Below are 16,112 nucleotides of genomic sequence, written 5' to 3' on the forward strand. Positions count from 1 at the left end.
AAAAAAAAAAGGAACTCTATGTCCTTTTAAAAAAAAAATAAAAAAATAAACCTTAGCCACACAGGGGAAAATGAAATCTCAGGTACAGGACACAGAAGTCATCTCGTTCCCCTCCCAGAAGGGGCCTCAGGGTAAGCTGAGTCCTGGGTGGGGTCCTGAACAGCCTGGGCAGTGCGGTTCACGCTGCCCACGGGGAGCCTGCCTCCGACTCCCTGGGCCATTTGTGACTGGATTTATCTGCAGTGCCCACTCCTGGGACTGGTCTGGAGAAGACTGCCCCTGAGATGTGGCACTGGGCTGAGAGGGCCGGTGCGCCTCTCTGTGCTCCAGTGGGACACTTACTGGTACCACCCTAGCCCAGGGAATTCAGCTGGTCACAAAATGCTTTCCTTCCTGCTGCTTCTATCTGTTCTCTTCTGGATCTGGTCTGATTGTCTCAGGCAGGCTTTCGGACTCCCTTCTCTCCACTGCTCTGAGGGGCCAGGGGCCAGGCCTCCCACAGGGTGGGCAAGCCGCTGGCTGACTTCCTCTCCCGGCCCAGACACATGGGGATTCCAGCTAGGAAGAGCATTCATCTTCTGGAACGCAGCTCAGCCTTAACCGAACAAGCCAGAGGCTGGGGCTTCAGTTTAATGATCAAATCTCAGCGTGGGCATCCTTGGGAGTCAGGCACAGCTGCAGGGAGGGGAAGAGGTGCGCAGGCTCCCTTACCTCTCGGGTGAACCTGCCAGGCATTTTAAGCCTGTGTTCTCACCGCATCTTCACAACCGCCCCCACAAACAAATGACAGGTAACATTCCTGCAGTCCTCCCTCCCTCTCTCCATCCCAGCATCCTCTCCCCACATTTGACAGGTAACTGAGGCACAAAGATGTTCAGTGGGAAGGCAGATCCAAGGCTAGAGTCCAAGTTCAAGTGTAAGCCTCCTGCTCCTCCAGGGTGGACTCGCTTGGTTCCAGGCCTGTTCGCCAACCCCCCCACCCCCCCCACCCCCGGCTTCTGCTCCTGCACCCCCTCCCTGCCCCCTCGCCCACAAGGCACAGTTAGAGAGCTAGGCCCTCAGCTCAGGAGGGGTGTCTGGCTGCCGGCAGGGGTGAGACACTTGGAAAGCCTCCAAGGCCAGCAGCGTCTTGTTGATGCGGCTGATGGCAGGATAGGGAGTGAGATCCACCTCGAACCTGCAGCAGAGAAACACTCGTCTAACACCGTCTCAGCACCAGGTCTGCTGGGGCTTAGGGAGACTACCCTGTGGGAAGCTCAGAGGGCTCAGAGGTGGGCTGGATGAGGCTGCTGGGGCTGACTGGAGAAGGCCCAGGAAGCTGCCCTGCCACGTGGGGGCCTTATTCACAGGCAGCTCTGGGGATGGCGGGTCTGATGCTGTGCCCATGTGGTTGAGTTGCCTCTCTGTTGCCTACTGTTCCTATTCCAAGCAATGGCTACTCATCGAGAACCTACCAAGAGGGGGCACCTGGGTGGTTCAGTTGGTTCAGCATTTGCCTTTGGCTTGGGTCATGATCCTGGGGTCCTGGGATCGAGCTCCCTGCTCAACGGAGACCCTGCTTCTCCCTCTCCCTCCACCTGCTGCTCCCCCTGCTTATGCTCTGTCTCTCAGATAAATAAAATATTTGAAAAAAGAACCTACTATGTGTAAGGCACAGTGCCTGTCATTTACACATGCAGATGACCTCTCCACCCACATCATAAGCTTCCCAGGGGCAGCAAATGTGTCATAACCTCTCCCTGTCCCAATGGTGGCTGGTGTGATGCCTTTCAGAGGGGTACTCTTTCCTGCCTCACTGACAGGCTGACCGAGGAAAGCAGAGCGAGGCACAGACCCGCCACGGCGGGGGCAGCAGGCTTTTGGGGTGGTTTCTTCTCAGGGCTGTGCACCAGGCGAGCCACCTCCTCTTAGGAGCAGAGGCTATAGAGGATCCTATGCGCTATGATGGGGCCTGCCAGGGGGCATTCCATTCATCTCTGCTGCTGTGCCCTCCAGGCCACGGGAGCTGTGAGGCCTGGCACAGTTCGGGAGAGTTTCTGCGTGAGATGCTTCCCCAGCCTCTGAAGTCAGGGCCTGTGGGAGGAGGCTGGGCATTGTGAGGGGAGGAACCAGGTGCAACACGGAGGGTGGCAGAGTGCTCTCTTACCTTTCAGCGTTTGCCACCTGAGGCACTAAGCAGAGATCAGCCATGGTCACCTGAAAGAGGGTTGGGTGGGTTTGCATCAGAGCACATGCTCACAGGCTGGGCGGGGTGTGTCCACTGGGGTGCCAGCCTGTGACACTCCTGTGAAGAGCATCTGGCTCTTCTAACCCATCCCCACCGCCCCACCCCTCTCCTCTTCTCCCCTGGGCTTCTGTGGGTGGATCTCAGTCCCTCCCCCCACCCCTACCCTCAGGCCTCCCCCACCCTTGCCCATGCCTGCCCTGGGGTGGAGGGAGAAGGCTGTTGTGGGAAGGCGGGGAGTGGGGCGTGGGAGGGCTCACCTCGTCTCCCACACAGTATTTCCCTGCTGTGCCCTGCAGGATCTGCTCCAGAGCTGTGGGGATGTGAATAATCTTACTCTGGGCACAGAATGGACCTCAGCCCCCAGAGTTCTGAAATGGGCAGCTATCTGAGTGACAGGCTGGGGCATGCGTGCTAGAGGGAATGTGACAACCAGATCTGGAGAGAGTTCGGGGGACGCAGGGACAAGTGAAGTCTCCCTGGGCTCCTCAAGTCCAGCTGCCATTCCCTCCTGGAGAAGGGGCAAGACCTGCCACTGGCCAAGGCAGCCGCTCTCACATGGATGGGCCAACACCCTACTGGCCTCTGCTTTCTGGCTGCAGTGGGCAGTGAGGCAGAGGCCGGACCATCCAGCTCCAAAGAGTTGGGGCTTAGGTGCTGAGGTTCCCAGAAGTGCCAGAGGTTGAGGCCACGTTTGGATGCCATCCAGCCCCACTGCCTCCTCAGCCCTGCCCCCCAGCCCCACCCCCACCCATGCTACTGTCAAGAGCAAAGAGCCTGGGAGGCTGTTGCAGATGCCCAGGGCCCTAGGCACAAGGGCCATTTCTCTGAGCTGTCACAGGGGGCTCTCAGGCCGAAGGACTCACCTTCGAAGCCAGAACTGATGGCTTTCTGGGCCCAGGGCAGACTGTTCTCCTGTCTCAGTTGTTTCAGGACAGACAGGTTCTGTAAAACCAAGGATAATCTGTGACTGGCTGTGGGAGCCAGGCTAGGCCTGACTCCCAGCCAAACCCCCTCAGGGAAGTTCTGTTCCCACCCGCCCCTGGCTGTCCATCTGTCCCCTCCTGGGCTTCATAAGCCCCCTCTTCCCATCAGGGCACTGAGGGTGGACGGGGAGAGGGGCAGTGGGGTGGGGGAGAGTGATCCCAGCAGCAACCTTCTCAGGTTGCCTGAATGGTCCATTGTCTGGAAGCTTGTGGCCCCAGCAGAGATGTGAAGGGTTGGGGCACAGGACAGTCTGTGGCTTTAAAGTGGGTGGCCATGACCTGAGGCCCATCTCTCTGGCAACCAATATGTCTCCTTTACATGGCCCCTTGTGGAGAGGGGTGTGTGGCATGCGGGCGGGGCGGGGGTGGGGGTGGGGAGGATAGATGGAGGAGGAGCACAGGACAGGCTTTCAGGAGATCTGGACTCTGGTTCCATCCTTACAGCCTTGGAACCGTTTCACTTCTGAGCTCTGGCTTCCTCGTCTGTAAAATGGGACGGTCTGCCCCCACCTCCTTTGTTAAACAAGACAAGGTATCCTGGGGATGAGGGCACAGTGCATAGTCGGGGGTCCTGGGCTCTGGTCCCTGCTCTGCCATACTTAGCTGAGTGACTCTGCAAAGTCCCTCTCTTTTCTGGGGCTATTTCCTCATTTGCAAAGTCAGGAGTTAACACAGATGAGTTTCTTTAATACTTATCATCATTATTATTATTATTTTAACCAGTAAAAACTTTTAAAAATGAAATCTTTTGAGACTCCCAATCTAGAATGCAGAACAGATGAGAGGGAGGCTTTTCTGGTTAAAGGTGGGGGGGCATGGCTGGGAGGGGAGGGGTCCGGGTCTGGGTGGGTGCTGATCAGCCTCTCCCTGCCACTTGGCCCTTCCCCATCCTCGAGCACCTCCAGATGAGTCCTTGGAAACCTGGGGCTTCTCAGAATGTGGCCGGGGACCCAGAACGGCCGATGATTCCTGGGATCCCTCGCCCCTCCTGCCACACAGTCTGGGTCTAAACCGCTGGGGATCCTTCCTGTCGTCCTGCGACCCCCACTCCCAAGCTGGGTGCCCCGCTGTGGCACCTCATACTTCAGCATGTGTCTAAAGGCAGGAGCACGTGAGGGGAGGCATGCGAGAGGTGTGCAGGGATGCAGGCACCCAGCCACACCTGCAGAGGTTGGATGCCACTGACGATGAGATTGGAAATCATGTGCACATAGGCCCTCTTCTTCGGGTCCTGAGGCAGGAGTCGGGGCGTGGGCCGTGTCTCCTCCAGGTACTCAATGATGGCCAGCTGTTTGGAGAGGAGCAGTGAGGCACGGGCAGGGCATGGGGACCCCTGGACCAGAGTGACAGGGCCAGCAAGCTCCTCTTCATCCTCTTCAGCTTGACCCTCCGAGCCTCCATGAAGCCAGATCTGCCCCGGGGAGTTCCTGCAGAACTTGCTTCTCCATATGCCCGAGTCCCCCGTTTCCCCAAACAACCAGCAGACCTCCCCCCTCTGACATGAACTTATCACGTCCCTACTAAGGGCTAGGCGCCTGCCCTACATGCGGGGGATGGGGGGGACCTCTCATTCGGGGCACTGCTCTCCCAAGGGGCCCCCCAGGCCCTGCACTCACTGACTGGCCAATGGTGATTCCATCTATCTTCAGGACTGGCACCTGTTTCATGGGATTCAGTGCCTGGAATTCTTTAGAGAACTGTGGAGACAAGGACCTGATGAGCATGGTATCCTAGTCCAAGTTGGCTAACGCAGACCCAGGCAAGCAGCAAGACCCCAGGCCTGCAGCCCACCCGCACCTCCCTCCCCTGGAGAAAGCCCTGGCTCCAGAGAGATGCCCAGGGGAATCCATGCAGATCCCCCAACCCATTGGCTGCTGAGCTATAGGATTCACCCCAAAGGCTGGGCTCTGTGTTTTTCCCTGTACCTCACACTGTGGCCACCAGGCATGTCCGGCGCAAGAACCCACTCACTGCCGCCCACTCTCTGGGCATGGAATGGCCAGGCTGTGACACAGGACTAGGAACCTGGGCCCTACCCATGGCTCCTCTTGCCACACAGCCTGCCACCCCTTCCCACCAGGGAGAGCCAACAGGTTCACCGCCTGGGGGGCAGAGGTCTCTACCCTCTGCTGGGTCCCTCTCCAAGACTCCACCTCCCACATCGTGCCCTGGGGGTGGCCTCCTTACCTGCTGTCCCCCATCCTTTATGAGGTTGGTAGGTATGGTCTCGTAGTCTATGCTTTTCAAGGCCAGAGCTACAAGAGACAGCAGAGTCAGGGGACAGCTCCTGGCTATACCCCCACAGGCTATGTGAGGCTGCCAAAGGAGGCTTCTTTCTCCATACTGTACGTGATCAAGGCCCAGCTTGGCCCCTGTCTTCGTCTCACCAGCTTTCCTGGTCACCACCCACTCCCCCACCTCAGGTCCTGAGGTTCCACCTCTCTTGCCCCTGAACTCTCAGAGTCTTACTCTCCATCCCCCCACAGGGTCCCCATACCCCTGGGTGGTGCTGTACAGGCATGTGTCCTGGCACCTTGGCAGCTGCTGAAGGGCAGCAGGGAAGTGGCCTGATTACCTCTGCCCCCTCCAGGGCCTTAAACAGTGGTGAGCAGAGCTTACCTGTTGGAGACTTGCAATTATTCCCTCATGAAGGCATCTAAGGGCCAAGGAAAGGTGCTCGGATGGCCATGAAGCACACAGAAAGGCAGGTGACACCCTCTAGAGAAGAATCCCTTTCTCGTCTATCTTCTCTGTTATCAGAGTTGTTTACTACCCATTCCAAGCAGGGCATTGCAGCTCTTTGGTGTCTCACAGCATCTGCTGTGACTCCCAGTGACCAGATTTCCTCTCTGTACCCTTTGATAATTTTCCCTCACAAGATGAGGGTAAAAACACTTGATCAACCTAATGAAGACTGTGTGTGTGTGTGTGTGTGTGTGTGTGTGTGTGTGTGCACGCACATGTACTAAAACATGGGAATGGTGGTCTTGGGCAAAGGCAAAGGAGTGAGGGGAGGAGGATGAGACAGGTCACAGTCTGAAGAGAGCCTGGGAGACACGGCCCCTCCTCAGTCCTGGTCAGCCCCACTGTGGAAAGTGAAGCCCCTGCAGAGACAGTGCCCCCAGGGCTCCCCTCTGGCCAGCCAGGGCAGAGGCTTTGGGCCCAGGGGCGGTGTCTTCTTGGAGAAATGTGTCCTCTGGCACCCAGTGCGCTGGCCTACTGATTCCAGCAAATACCAAGGGACTGCGGGGTGGGGGAGGGTCACAGCAGATGGCCTTCCAGTGAAGGGCAGCCTCCCAGAAACTGCAGATTTCATCACATTTGCTGGCTGTGCGACCTTGGGCGAGGAGCTTAATGAGCTTCTGTGCCTCAGTCTCCTCATCTGACAGGCAGCATAGTGCCGTAGTTAAGAACACGGACCTCTGGAGTCAGACTGGCTGTTCAGATTCCATCTCTGCCTCTTGCTGGCTACACAGTCTTAGGCAGGTTATTTAATGTCCCTGTGCCTCAGTTTCCTCACCTGTACAACAGGGACCATAACGATCCCTCCCTCCTAAGGTTGCCGGGGTGTCAATGGAATAACATACATAAGAACACTAGCACGGGTGTCCCTCAGTGTGAGCTATGCGTGTGATCTTTGCCAAGGGCTGTATGAAGCTGAGGGAGGGCAGGGTCAAGCTGGAACTAGACCAGAGGGCCCCAGTTTCTGCTTTCTCGAAGCCTCTGGGGTTGACATGAGCCAGTTCTGTTTCATTTGACAGATCAGATAAGATAAGGACTGATGAAGGCCAGCTGTTCCCTGCCAGTTACCAAGCACCTCTGGGTTTCGTGAGCCTGCTTGAAGCGGGTTGCTAAGTGGCTTTGGAGAGCAGCATGGGAGAGGCGGCGGGCCCAAGAGAAGAAACAACCCACCCTCCCTGCGCCCCCCATGCTCCTCTTGTTGGACTTCCTAGGTGGAGGTGCCCTGTCTCACAGAATGCCCCTCTGTCCCCGGCCAGTTTTTCACTCGGGGCGCTGTCTACCCCCTCCCATCCCCCCCAGGCTCTTGACGGAGGCACAGCTCTTACCGATTCGAACTCTCCATGAGCAGGAGCTCCGGAAATAGGAGTAGAGGATGGGCTGAGGAGAGACAGGATAAGGATCCATGTTAACCTATGCTCGTGGGGTTCTCAGCCCCTAGAGCCCCCTGGAGAGGCAACACTCTTGGACATGGGGGTTCCAAGCCAGCACTGTTTCTTCCCATCCTGCCAGGCCTCCTTCTGCACCTCAGTTAGACTCAGAGTTCTCCAGGTCAGAGGCCTTGGCAGTTATGTGGGGCCTCTCGGTTCCAACCTGTGCCTTCATGCATCCCTGAAGTCCCAGGGACCCCCAAGGGGGCAGTCAGCCTGCAAGTGCTGTCCTTACCTTGCCAGACTCAGTCATGGTGTTGTGGTGACCCTTGGCCTCTCAGGGAATGTCCCCTCTCCCAGAACTTTCAGAGCAGGGGGAGGAACGCTGAAGGGAGTGGATCCCGTGAGCCAATGGGGAAGCTGGGCTAGACAGGCTTCAGGGAAACTTGGACTCTGGTCAGAAAGGGCATCTCTTTCCAACTTGTGGGAAGCTTTTTATGTTCTTGATTAAGCCAGGTTTGGTGTCCTGGTTTTGAAGCAGCAGTGCGTGTGGTGTGGTGGGCTGAGAGCACTTGTACCTGGGGGACTGGTCCCAGTGCAGGAACTAGCTCTGCATGACCTAGGGCAGGTCCCTGCCTTCTCTCTCTAGTCTTTTCTCCCTCATCTGTAAAACAAAGGGTTGCCTTAAAATGATAGCTGAATTCCTTCCAAGCAGTGACAGAAAGACAAGGAATTCTAGTTTTTGAATGCTTTGGTGCCCTTCTCTTTCAGCCCACCACCCACCAGCCCTCCAGGTTCTTAGCTGGTCTCATAAAAATTGGGGGGATATGCCCACTGACTCCAAAGCTGAGGTCACAGGATGACAGCCCACAGTGTTCTATTTGATCTACTTGTATTTAAAACTGTTTCAGGGGCACCCCGGGTGGCTCAGCGGTTTAACGCCACCTTCAGCCTGGGGCATGATCCTGGAGACCCGGGACGAGTCCCACATCGGTTTCCCTGCATGGAGCCTGCTTCTCCCTCTGCCTGTGTCTCTGCCTCTGTGTCTCTCATGAATAAAAAAAAAAAAAAAGATCTAGAGACAGTGGTCTTGGGTTCCTGAGTAGCAGCTACAGATAGGACACAATTAATAGCCTCCTTCAGTTAGGGCATGTTCTCTCTGATCTACCATGTCCCCTACCTGACCCTCTTCTCTCATTTTTGTTACCTTGTGGGGGAGGCTGAGTGTGTGATCTCTACTTTCAAGGTTGAGAGATGGGCAGCCCGGGCGGCTCAGCGGTTTAGCGCCACCTTCAGCCCCGAGCGTGATCCTGGAGACCTGGGACTGAGTCCCACATGGGCTCCCTGTGAGGAACCTGCTTCTCCCTCTGCCTGTGTCTCTGCCTCTCTCTCTGTTGGTCTCTCATGAATAAATAAAATCTTAAAAAAAAAAAAAAAGTTTGAGAGACTCCGAGTTAACCTCCCTGGTACTTCTTGACCCCTGTCTACCATCCCTCTGACTACAGACATTTCACCAAGTTTTGTCTTCTGCACCCCTCCCCACCAGCACACCAAACTGCTCTGTAACTCTGCGACTCTGCCCTCACCATCCCTGAACTACCAAATCTGTCTTCTAGGTGGGCCAGGGTGCAGCGGGAGCCTGGGCCCGCCCAGGTTGGTTTCCAAGCCTGGGAGTTCCAGTCTGTATGGGAGGCACCTTTCGTGGGGAAAAAAAGATGGTCCTGGTACGGAGGGGAGGTGATAGATAGCAGGTGTCTTTGGAACGAGGCCAAAATTAGATGTACCCTCCGATTAGGGGTGGAGGTGCCTTACCAGGTCAGGCTGGAAGGGTGCCTGGGGTGGACAGGCAGGGACTGCTGGTGAGGGATGGGACCACTAGAGAGCCTCCGACATTAGCTTAGAATCCTTGAAGAAATGCCTTATCTTATTACGAAATGAGTCCCTGTGAACGCCACGGTCCTCAGGTTTCCTACTTACACTACTTACAGGCCTTCAGGAAACATAACCCAGAGCAGCTTCTGCTCTTCCTCTTACCCCCATAACGATATAAACTATCCTGCGTTCCTTTCTGCACGTGTAGAGCGAAATTTTAAGCCCAAGTAAGTATTCATCTCATCACCACTCCTGGAGGAACTCTGTTTCCTTTTTTTTTTTTTTAATTTTTATTTATTTATGATAGTCACACAGAGAGAGAGAGCGAGAGAGGCAGAGACACAGGCAGAGGGAGAAGCAGGCTCCATGCACCGGGAGCCCGACGTGGGATTCGATCCCGGGTCTCCAGGATCGCGCCCTGGGCCAAAGGCAGGCGCCAAACCGCTGCGCCACCCAGGGATCCCAAAGAGGTATTTTTTTTTTCCTTTTGGAATAAACCATCTTTTTTCTTTTTTTTTTTTTTTACTTTATGATAGTCACAGAGAGAGAGACAGAGACATAGGCAGAGGGAGAAGCAGGCTCCATGCACCGGGAGCCCGATGTGGGATTCGATCCCGGGTCTCCAGGATCGCGTCCTGGGCCAAAGGCAGGCGCCAAACCGCTGCGCCACCCAGGGATCCAGGAACTCTGTTTCCGATTCAAATATGGATTCTGACCATTTCGAGCAGATTTTATTTTAAAGCCGATTCTCGCGCATGTTTTGACAGAAAGACCCCCCAAATCCCATTTGGGCGTGGGAGGGCGATCCAGTACCAGGGTGCAGCTACGTTCCACCTGGTGTGCCTGCCACCTTCCTTGGTGGGTCTCAAACTTGGAGAAGGCTTTAAGAGGCTCATAGGGGCGCTTCTTAGGCATGCAGATCCTCGGGCCCTGCTCCCCCCTCCCCCAGCGATGCCCCCGCGGCTCTGGGCCGGGCCGGGCCGACTGCGGATTGCACCCCGGGAGCTCCCACGTCCCGCTGCCTCCCCGCCGCCGGGAGCTCTCAACGTGCACACCACCCGGGAAGCGTCTACGCTGTTAGGACCCGTCGGGCCGACCGGCCAGGAAAGAGCCCGCGGGGCTGGACGGAAGAGGGAGGCAGGGGCCGACCTCTGGAAGGCCCAGCGGGGAGGACTGAGAGAGACCGCTGAAGCGCGAGCCTACGGCGACGCCACCGCACACCCGCCAGCGCGAGCCGCCCGCCGACCCATCCTCCCCAACCTCCCCGGACTACGAGCCCCAGCGGGCAGCGCGCAGCGCGCAGGCGCAGAGCAGGGCCCGCGAGGCGCCCTGCATGCTGGGAGTTGTGCGCTGTTAGAGCCGAGGGAGGGGCCGAGGGCGCACCCGTGCCCCCCCCGCCCCCCCGCGTTTCTCGGTGTTTGTAAGTAGCGCCCTCCTCCCCGGATGCGTGGCACAGACCTTCCCCGCTTGCATCTCGCCCCTCGGGCCACCCCTCTTCCAGGCCCGGAGACTCCGCGCCTGGGACTCTCGGAGTAGTCGCGGACTGAGGCCCCGTGAGGCCGCGACACGTCAGGGCCGACGCCTCCGTCGTGGTAAAGCGAGGGGTTGGACTGGAACGATCTTTACGGTCTCCTCTGGCTCTCCCCGCCCTGCCGCCACGCCCCCCGTCCCGACGCCGCTGGGAGTTGCAGTTCCTTGAACCCGTTTTCTCCGCGGCCGGCCCGCCCGGCCCGTGCGATCCGTCATGCTCTGCGCCACCAGCCGCCTCCTGGCGGCCGGCACGGCCACCGCGCCCCCCGCCCAGCCCAGAGGCCGGGGCCCCGGGGCCCGCTGCCGGCGCAGGGAACTACATTTCCCAGGGCACCCCGAGCTGCCCCCGGGTGACTTCTTGCTGGGGCGGCTCGCAAGACCGAGCGTGCCGGCGGGCCGGCGGGTGACCCTGAGGAGGGGCAGGATGCCGCCGGCGGTGGGCGGAGGCCCGGCAAGGTCCGAGCTGCGTCCCCGGCGGGGGCGCGCTGGGATCGAGGCTGCCGGGGCTGTGGGCCCGGACGTGGCCGCCGAGCCTGCAGCGCGGAGCCCCAAACGGCCTGCTCGGGGCTCGCGGTGCATCGAGGCAGCCGGCCGCTGGACCCTGCTGACCCTGGTGACGCTGCTGTCCTTCGCCACCCGCTTCCACCGTCTGGACGAGCCGCGCCACATCTGGTGAGTGACAGGAGTGACGCGCCGTCTGATTGGCCCGAGGGCACGGAGGGGGCGGGAATTACAGGCGGAGGGGCGGGGCTGCGCCGGAGGGGAAACAGGTCTCTGCGGCGGCTGCTTTTGGCTGGGTGCGGTCTCCGCGAGGCGAGAGCCTTCCTTTGGCGCTGGCGGGTGACGCTGGGATTCTTTAGGATCCGGGGAAGCGGTCTCAGATAGAAGCCGCCCAAAAGTGGCTTTTAAAAGTGCTTTGACTTTCCGAGGAGAGTCGGAAATTCTTTTTTTTTTTTTTTTCGGGGAATTCTTAATACAAAATTACCTGAGGAAGGCCCGAGTTCCCAATCTGCAGGATTTCCAGGCATTAGGGGAGGCAAAAGTCATCCTTGGGAGCAGGGACAATTTGTGTGCCCAGAGACGGTGACAGGAGCCCCGGGAAGCAGGTCTAGGGTCACTTTGTGAGGGGATTCTTGTTAAAGGTTTTATTTTGTGGGACTCAAGTCTCATGAGATAAGCTTAAAAAGTCTCCAGCTAGAAGGAGGAAAAAAGTTTTTCACAATCTGAAAATGGTTCATTTGTTTGACGAAATGACAACATGTTTTGTCCGTATCCCTGACTAGAAAGTGTAGTGGATGTTAGAAATGGAAACTCCTTGACCAAAAAGCAAGCCAGCCCGCAATTATCTGAGCTCTCCTACTTGGAAGTGAGTTAATTAGCTTGCTTTTGTTTCTTGGGTGCCAGCAGAAGACAGGAGAATCCTGTGTCGGAGGCAAAGGACTCTTTACTGAAAGGGCAGGAGGCAGGATGAACATTAGCATATTGGATTAAGTTTGAGTCTCCTCTCCCTCCCCCACCTTTGCTGATCTGGAGTTGTTAGGGGAAAGAACCACGAATCATGTCCCGGAAGAATCGAAATTTTCAAAATATACGTTTATGTAAGTCTCCACCTCTTTTGTCCTGATCATTACCCAGTTGGTGGCCAAGAGGAGATGAACCCTTTTCTGGTGATGACTGCATTAGGCGATCTAACTGCTTTTACCAAGGGGTGTGAACCAGGAGGAGGTGAGGGAAGTAGAGTCAGAAATCTTTTTGAGAAGACTGTTCCGTGCTCAACAATCTCAAGTGCCTGCAACAATCTCAAGCAGGGAGTGTGGAATATCATCCAATCCCTTGACTGTTGGCTCATTATTTCACGGTCATTGCAAAACAAAACAAAACAGAAAAACGGTGCACTATTGTCAAACCGTAGATGGTTTGGAATGACAAAAGTAGTTTCCAGTCTTACCATGACTATCTGGAGTCAGATGATTGGACAGGAGCAGTAGCATCAACACTGTAGCCTTGAAAAAGTGTCAGTAACAGTGAGGTACCAATGATAGCCTGGAGAGGGGAACAAAGTCCTAATACTGTCAGTTTCCTTGGAGGAGGCAGGGTCAATGCCCTGTGCAATGTGGCCTCCTTTATTACAGGACAAATTGGCCAACTTTTGGCAGGAGTCGCAAGTCACCACAAAGCAATGATGACTTCTGATTCAGAAACAGAGTCCTTTACTTTGTGCCCAGTCCAGTCCATGATGGCAGAGCAGTTTCCATGCCTGGAGCACTGAGGAACCCCGGTGGCAATGGCAGCAGTCTGTTTGGTACAGACTTGATCTGTAGCTTGATTTCTGTCAGTCTGATCAGAATACTGGCCCTTACTGTGGACATCTATAGGAGTGATCCAGATTGTCCCATTGACAGGCAGCCATGATTTTTTTCCCACAGTTCTTGGCTCTAAAGAGAGGTGTTTTAAATTTCTCAGTATGTAATCTTCTAGGTGGCACACCAGAAACTAGGCTAATGGCAAAAGCCCAAGATCTAGTAGAAATAGAACTTGTCTGTTTCTCAGGAATATTGTGTAGGGCAAGCGTGATGACTTTGAGTTCAGCCCACTGGCCCATCAACCAGTGGGCCTTGCAGAGCTATCACCGGGACTGGATAACTGCTGCTGTGCAGTGGACACTATCAGTGAACCAGGGACAAGCTTTGAGAGGAACTTCTGTGAATCAAAGGTCCACTGTGTCCGTGGTTTTGCTTCAGGTGGCAGAGTGGAAGATAGTTTCTCTCAAAGTGGGGGCACCCATCTCCTTTTTAAAGTCAAGATACATCTAGGACTAGGCCAGCTATATCACTTCCATTTGACCAGCAAGCCTCACTGAGCCTTTCTGTTAGCCTTATATTCCAACATGACTCACCCCAGAGTGGCAGTATCCAGCAGGAGAGTCCTAAGGGTTTCATCAGTTAGGCACTCAATTTAAATGAAAACAGTAGTAAGTTGATGGCTGTTTTTTGAAGAGTGTGTGCTTTGTACCTGTGTCCAGCAGATGGCGCTGTTATCCTGGAGCATGGCCTCTCCTCTCCACCTGCCGTTAGGACTGTAAGGCTGTGATTTCCCTTTCTCTTCTTAGAATTTGTATTATTTCTCCTGGACCACATGGCAGCCCTGAATGGGAGAATTCTCTTTTGACATTTATAGGATCAATTCCAGTATACATTCCACAGTGGGAGCCACAACAATAGCACAGGCCCCTACCTGCAAGGTCATTGTCCCTTCCCTTCCCCACTGAGAGCTAGGCCCAAACCCTCTCAGTTAAATTTGGGTGCTTTCCCCTCCTTGAACTTATGTGTCTAATAGGCCTGCATCAGTAACTATATGGCAGCCCTCCAGAGAGTATGCCAGTCTCCAGTGGAGAGTGTGGAGTGCTGGATGCAGGGGGGTGGGAGGAAGCTTTTTTCTTTCCTTAGCCCCTTCATAGTCTTGTCATCCCTTCTTTCTAGTGGATTTCCCTATGTCTGTTGAGCCCCTGGGCTTAGGGGCTCTTTTCTTTAAGTCACTGTACACACTGCTAGAGTTCTCCCTGCAGTCCCCAGCACCTCTCGTACCCCCAGCACGTAGCAGATTGTCCCTGTCCCCTGCCATGAGGTTGAGTGAGCTGGAGATGTGGGCCCCTGCCCTGAGTTTGAGTCCTTCTTTACTCTGGAGTTCCCCATCATAATAGGATGCATATGTGTGGCCTTTAGTCTCCTTTAGGAATAGGGAGACCTTGGCCCCACTTTAATCATCTTACTCCTTTCAACACAGCTGAGATTGTGGTAGTGAGGGAGGTATCATGAGACACCAGGAGAGAATAGCTGTGAACGACTCAGCAAGGCCACATTTACTTTTGTCTTGAGTATACAGCTCACCTAAGGACCTTTCAATGTTTTTATTTTGCACAAAGTTCTGTGTTGAATAGCATGGTCCTTACGTTGGCACCATTTATGTAAGCTTTACAGACTCCTTGATTTAGCGGCCACATCCATATTGCCTTTTGGCTGGGGCTACTAGGCTTGCTACCCTGTTGTCATTACATCTCTTTCTTATTTTGCCCAGAAGAGAGTGAACAGTAACCAAGGCAGCGTTCAAACTGTTTCTTTCTCCATTCAGCCTCATTAATAGGTAGGACAGTGGGAGACTCTTACTACCTTCTTGCCCACCATTTAGGCAAGAGCATTCACCATCCCCAGCTCATGGGGGCCCTTTTCCTTTCTCTTATAGAAAGGTATATCTCAGCATCCTCTGCCTGTGACCACAAACTGTCGGCATCTGGGATTTCATTTTACCAACGTGATACTAGCAAGTTAGCCTGTCACTGTTGTATGGATGCTGGCAGAAGACAATACTGAGTCAGAGACAAAGGACTTTATTTCTCATGGCACAGCAAGCCGGATAAGCATCAGCACGTTGGCATCAGTTCCTCTTGCCCCCGAAGTCCCATATGAGGCCATGGGTCTGAATGAATGCCTGCACATGCAGTGGTGGGTTGTATCACAGCTAAGGGATATGGAGCTTGGGGAATCCACTGTTTTTGTAATAAGCAGTAAATAAGAGTGCTCCCTGTCCCAGAGGGAGATGCTAACTCTTCCCTCAAGATTGCTTTTCTGCAAACATAAACCTGAGAAATGGCCTAGGTAAAGAGTGGCCACGATCTTGTGTTCTTGGCATACCCTGTGAGATCTGGAGGGGCAAGAGAGAGCCAAGGAGGATTGTCTCTCCCAACACAAACACAAGAAATATGAATGTTACTAATAGTTCTATTTGGTAAATTTTTTTTTCTATTTGGTAAATTTTGTTTAAAATATTTTTTTATTATTTATTTATGATAGTCATACAGAGAGAGAGAGAGAGAGAGAGGCAGAGACAAGGCAGAGACATAGGCAGAGGGAGAAGCAGGCTCCATGCACCGGGAGCCTGACATGGGATTCGATCGCGGGTCTCCAGGATCGCGTCCTGGGCCAAAGGCGGGCGCCAAACCGCTGTGCCACCCAGGGATCCCCTATTTGGTAAATTTTTAAAGTAAAAAATCCCATGTTTCCAAACAGACCTCAAAACTAACCACAAGTATTGGGACAGTTTAAATGTGTGGGAGTTTGTAGTCTACAGAGTTCTTTTACATATGTTTTTTGAATTGAGTCCTAATGCTTCTCTGTGAGGGGGGCATGGCAGATATTTTTGTCTTCATTGTGTAGATGAAAACAGAGATCCAGAGAGGATGACTTTGCCAGGTTGTGCTGTTAGTAAGTGGTGAGGCTGGGCTGATCTCTCTTCTTTCTGCAAATCTGTTTTGTCACACTTCTTGGAAGTTGTTTCTCTCTTTGACATCACCATACCACTGTCCTCACTTCATGTCAAGCAGAGTGTTTAACAGAT

The 16,112-nt window shown here is 54.7% G+C and overlaps 2 protein-coding genes across 5 annotated transcripts in view; one reads left to right on the forward strand and one right to left on the reverse strand.

Moving 5' to 3' along the window:
* Positions 1 to 590: 590 nt before the first annotated feature.
* Positions 591 to 10,803, reverse strand: GSTZ1 (glutathione S-transferase zeta 1). 3 transcript variants are annotated; one of them, XM_055304099.1, is made up of 9 exons: positions 10,650 to 10,803; positions 7,278 to 7,329; positions 5,398 to 5,465; positions 4,827 to 4,907; positions 4,373 to 4,498; positions 3,091 to 3,169; positions 2,485 to 2,537; positions 2,147 to 2,196; positions 591 to 1,177 (listed from the first exon to the last, which is right to left on the reverse strand). In XM_055304099.1, exons 1-9 carry the CDS (start codon positions 10,662 to 10,664, stop codon positions 1,051 to 1,053), a joined length of 651 nt encoding a protein of 216 aa, XP_055160074.1. In that variant the 5' UTR covers positions 10,665 to 10,803; the 3' UTR covers positions 591 to 1,050. The 3 variants fall into 3 exon arrangements, with proteins under 3 accessions (XP_055160074.1, XP_055160073.1, XP_055160075.1); XM_055304098.1 differs by lacking the exon at positions 10,650 to 10,803 and adding an exon at positions 7,615 to 7,717; XM_055304100.1 differs by lacking the exon at positions 10,650 to 10,803 and adding an exon at positions 5,830 to 5,866 and having other exon boundaries at positions 7,278 to 7,311.
* An 11-nt stretch (positions 10,804 to 10,814) lies between these two features.
* The window catches only part of POMT2 (protein O-mannosyltransferase 2), a 44,567-nt gene continuing 39,269 nt past the window's right edge, over positions 10,815 to 16,112 (forward strand). For both annotated transcript variants that reach the window (XM_055304096.1, XM_055304097.1), the window contains exon 1: positions 10,815 to 11,393. In XM_055304096.1, the coding sequence (XP_055160071.1) occupies positions 10,936 to 11,393 (458 nt within the window). In that variant the 5' untranslated portion in view covers positions 10,815 to 10,935. The remainder of the gene's footprint in view (positions 11,394 to 16,112) is intronic.

The sequence above is a fragment of the Nyctereutes procyonoides genome, unplaced genomic scaffold (assembly GCF_905146905.1).
Source record: "Nyctereutes procyonoides isolate TBG_1078 unplaced genomic scaffold, NYPRO_anot_genome, whole genome shotgun sequence".
In the NCBI taxonomy this organism is placed as follows: Eukaryota; Metazoa; Chordata; class Mammalia; order Carnivora; family Canidae; genus Nyctereutes; species Nyctereutes procyonoides.

Excerpts from the sequence above, each read along its gene's own strand:
- GSTZ1 (XM_055304098.1), bottom strand. Across the intron at positions 3,170-4,372 it reads GTGGCATCCAACCTCTGCAG|AACCTGTCTGTCCTGAAACA; the intron begins GTGTGGCTGGGT and ends TTGGTTTTACAG. Across the intron at positions 2,197-2,484 it reads AATACTGTGTGGGAGACGAG|GTGACCATGGCTGATCTCTG; the intron begins GTGAGCCCTCCC and ends ACCCTCTTTCAG.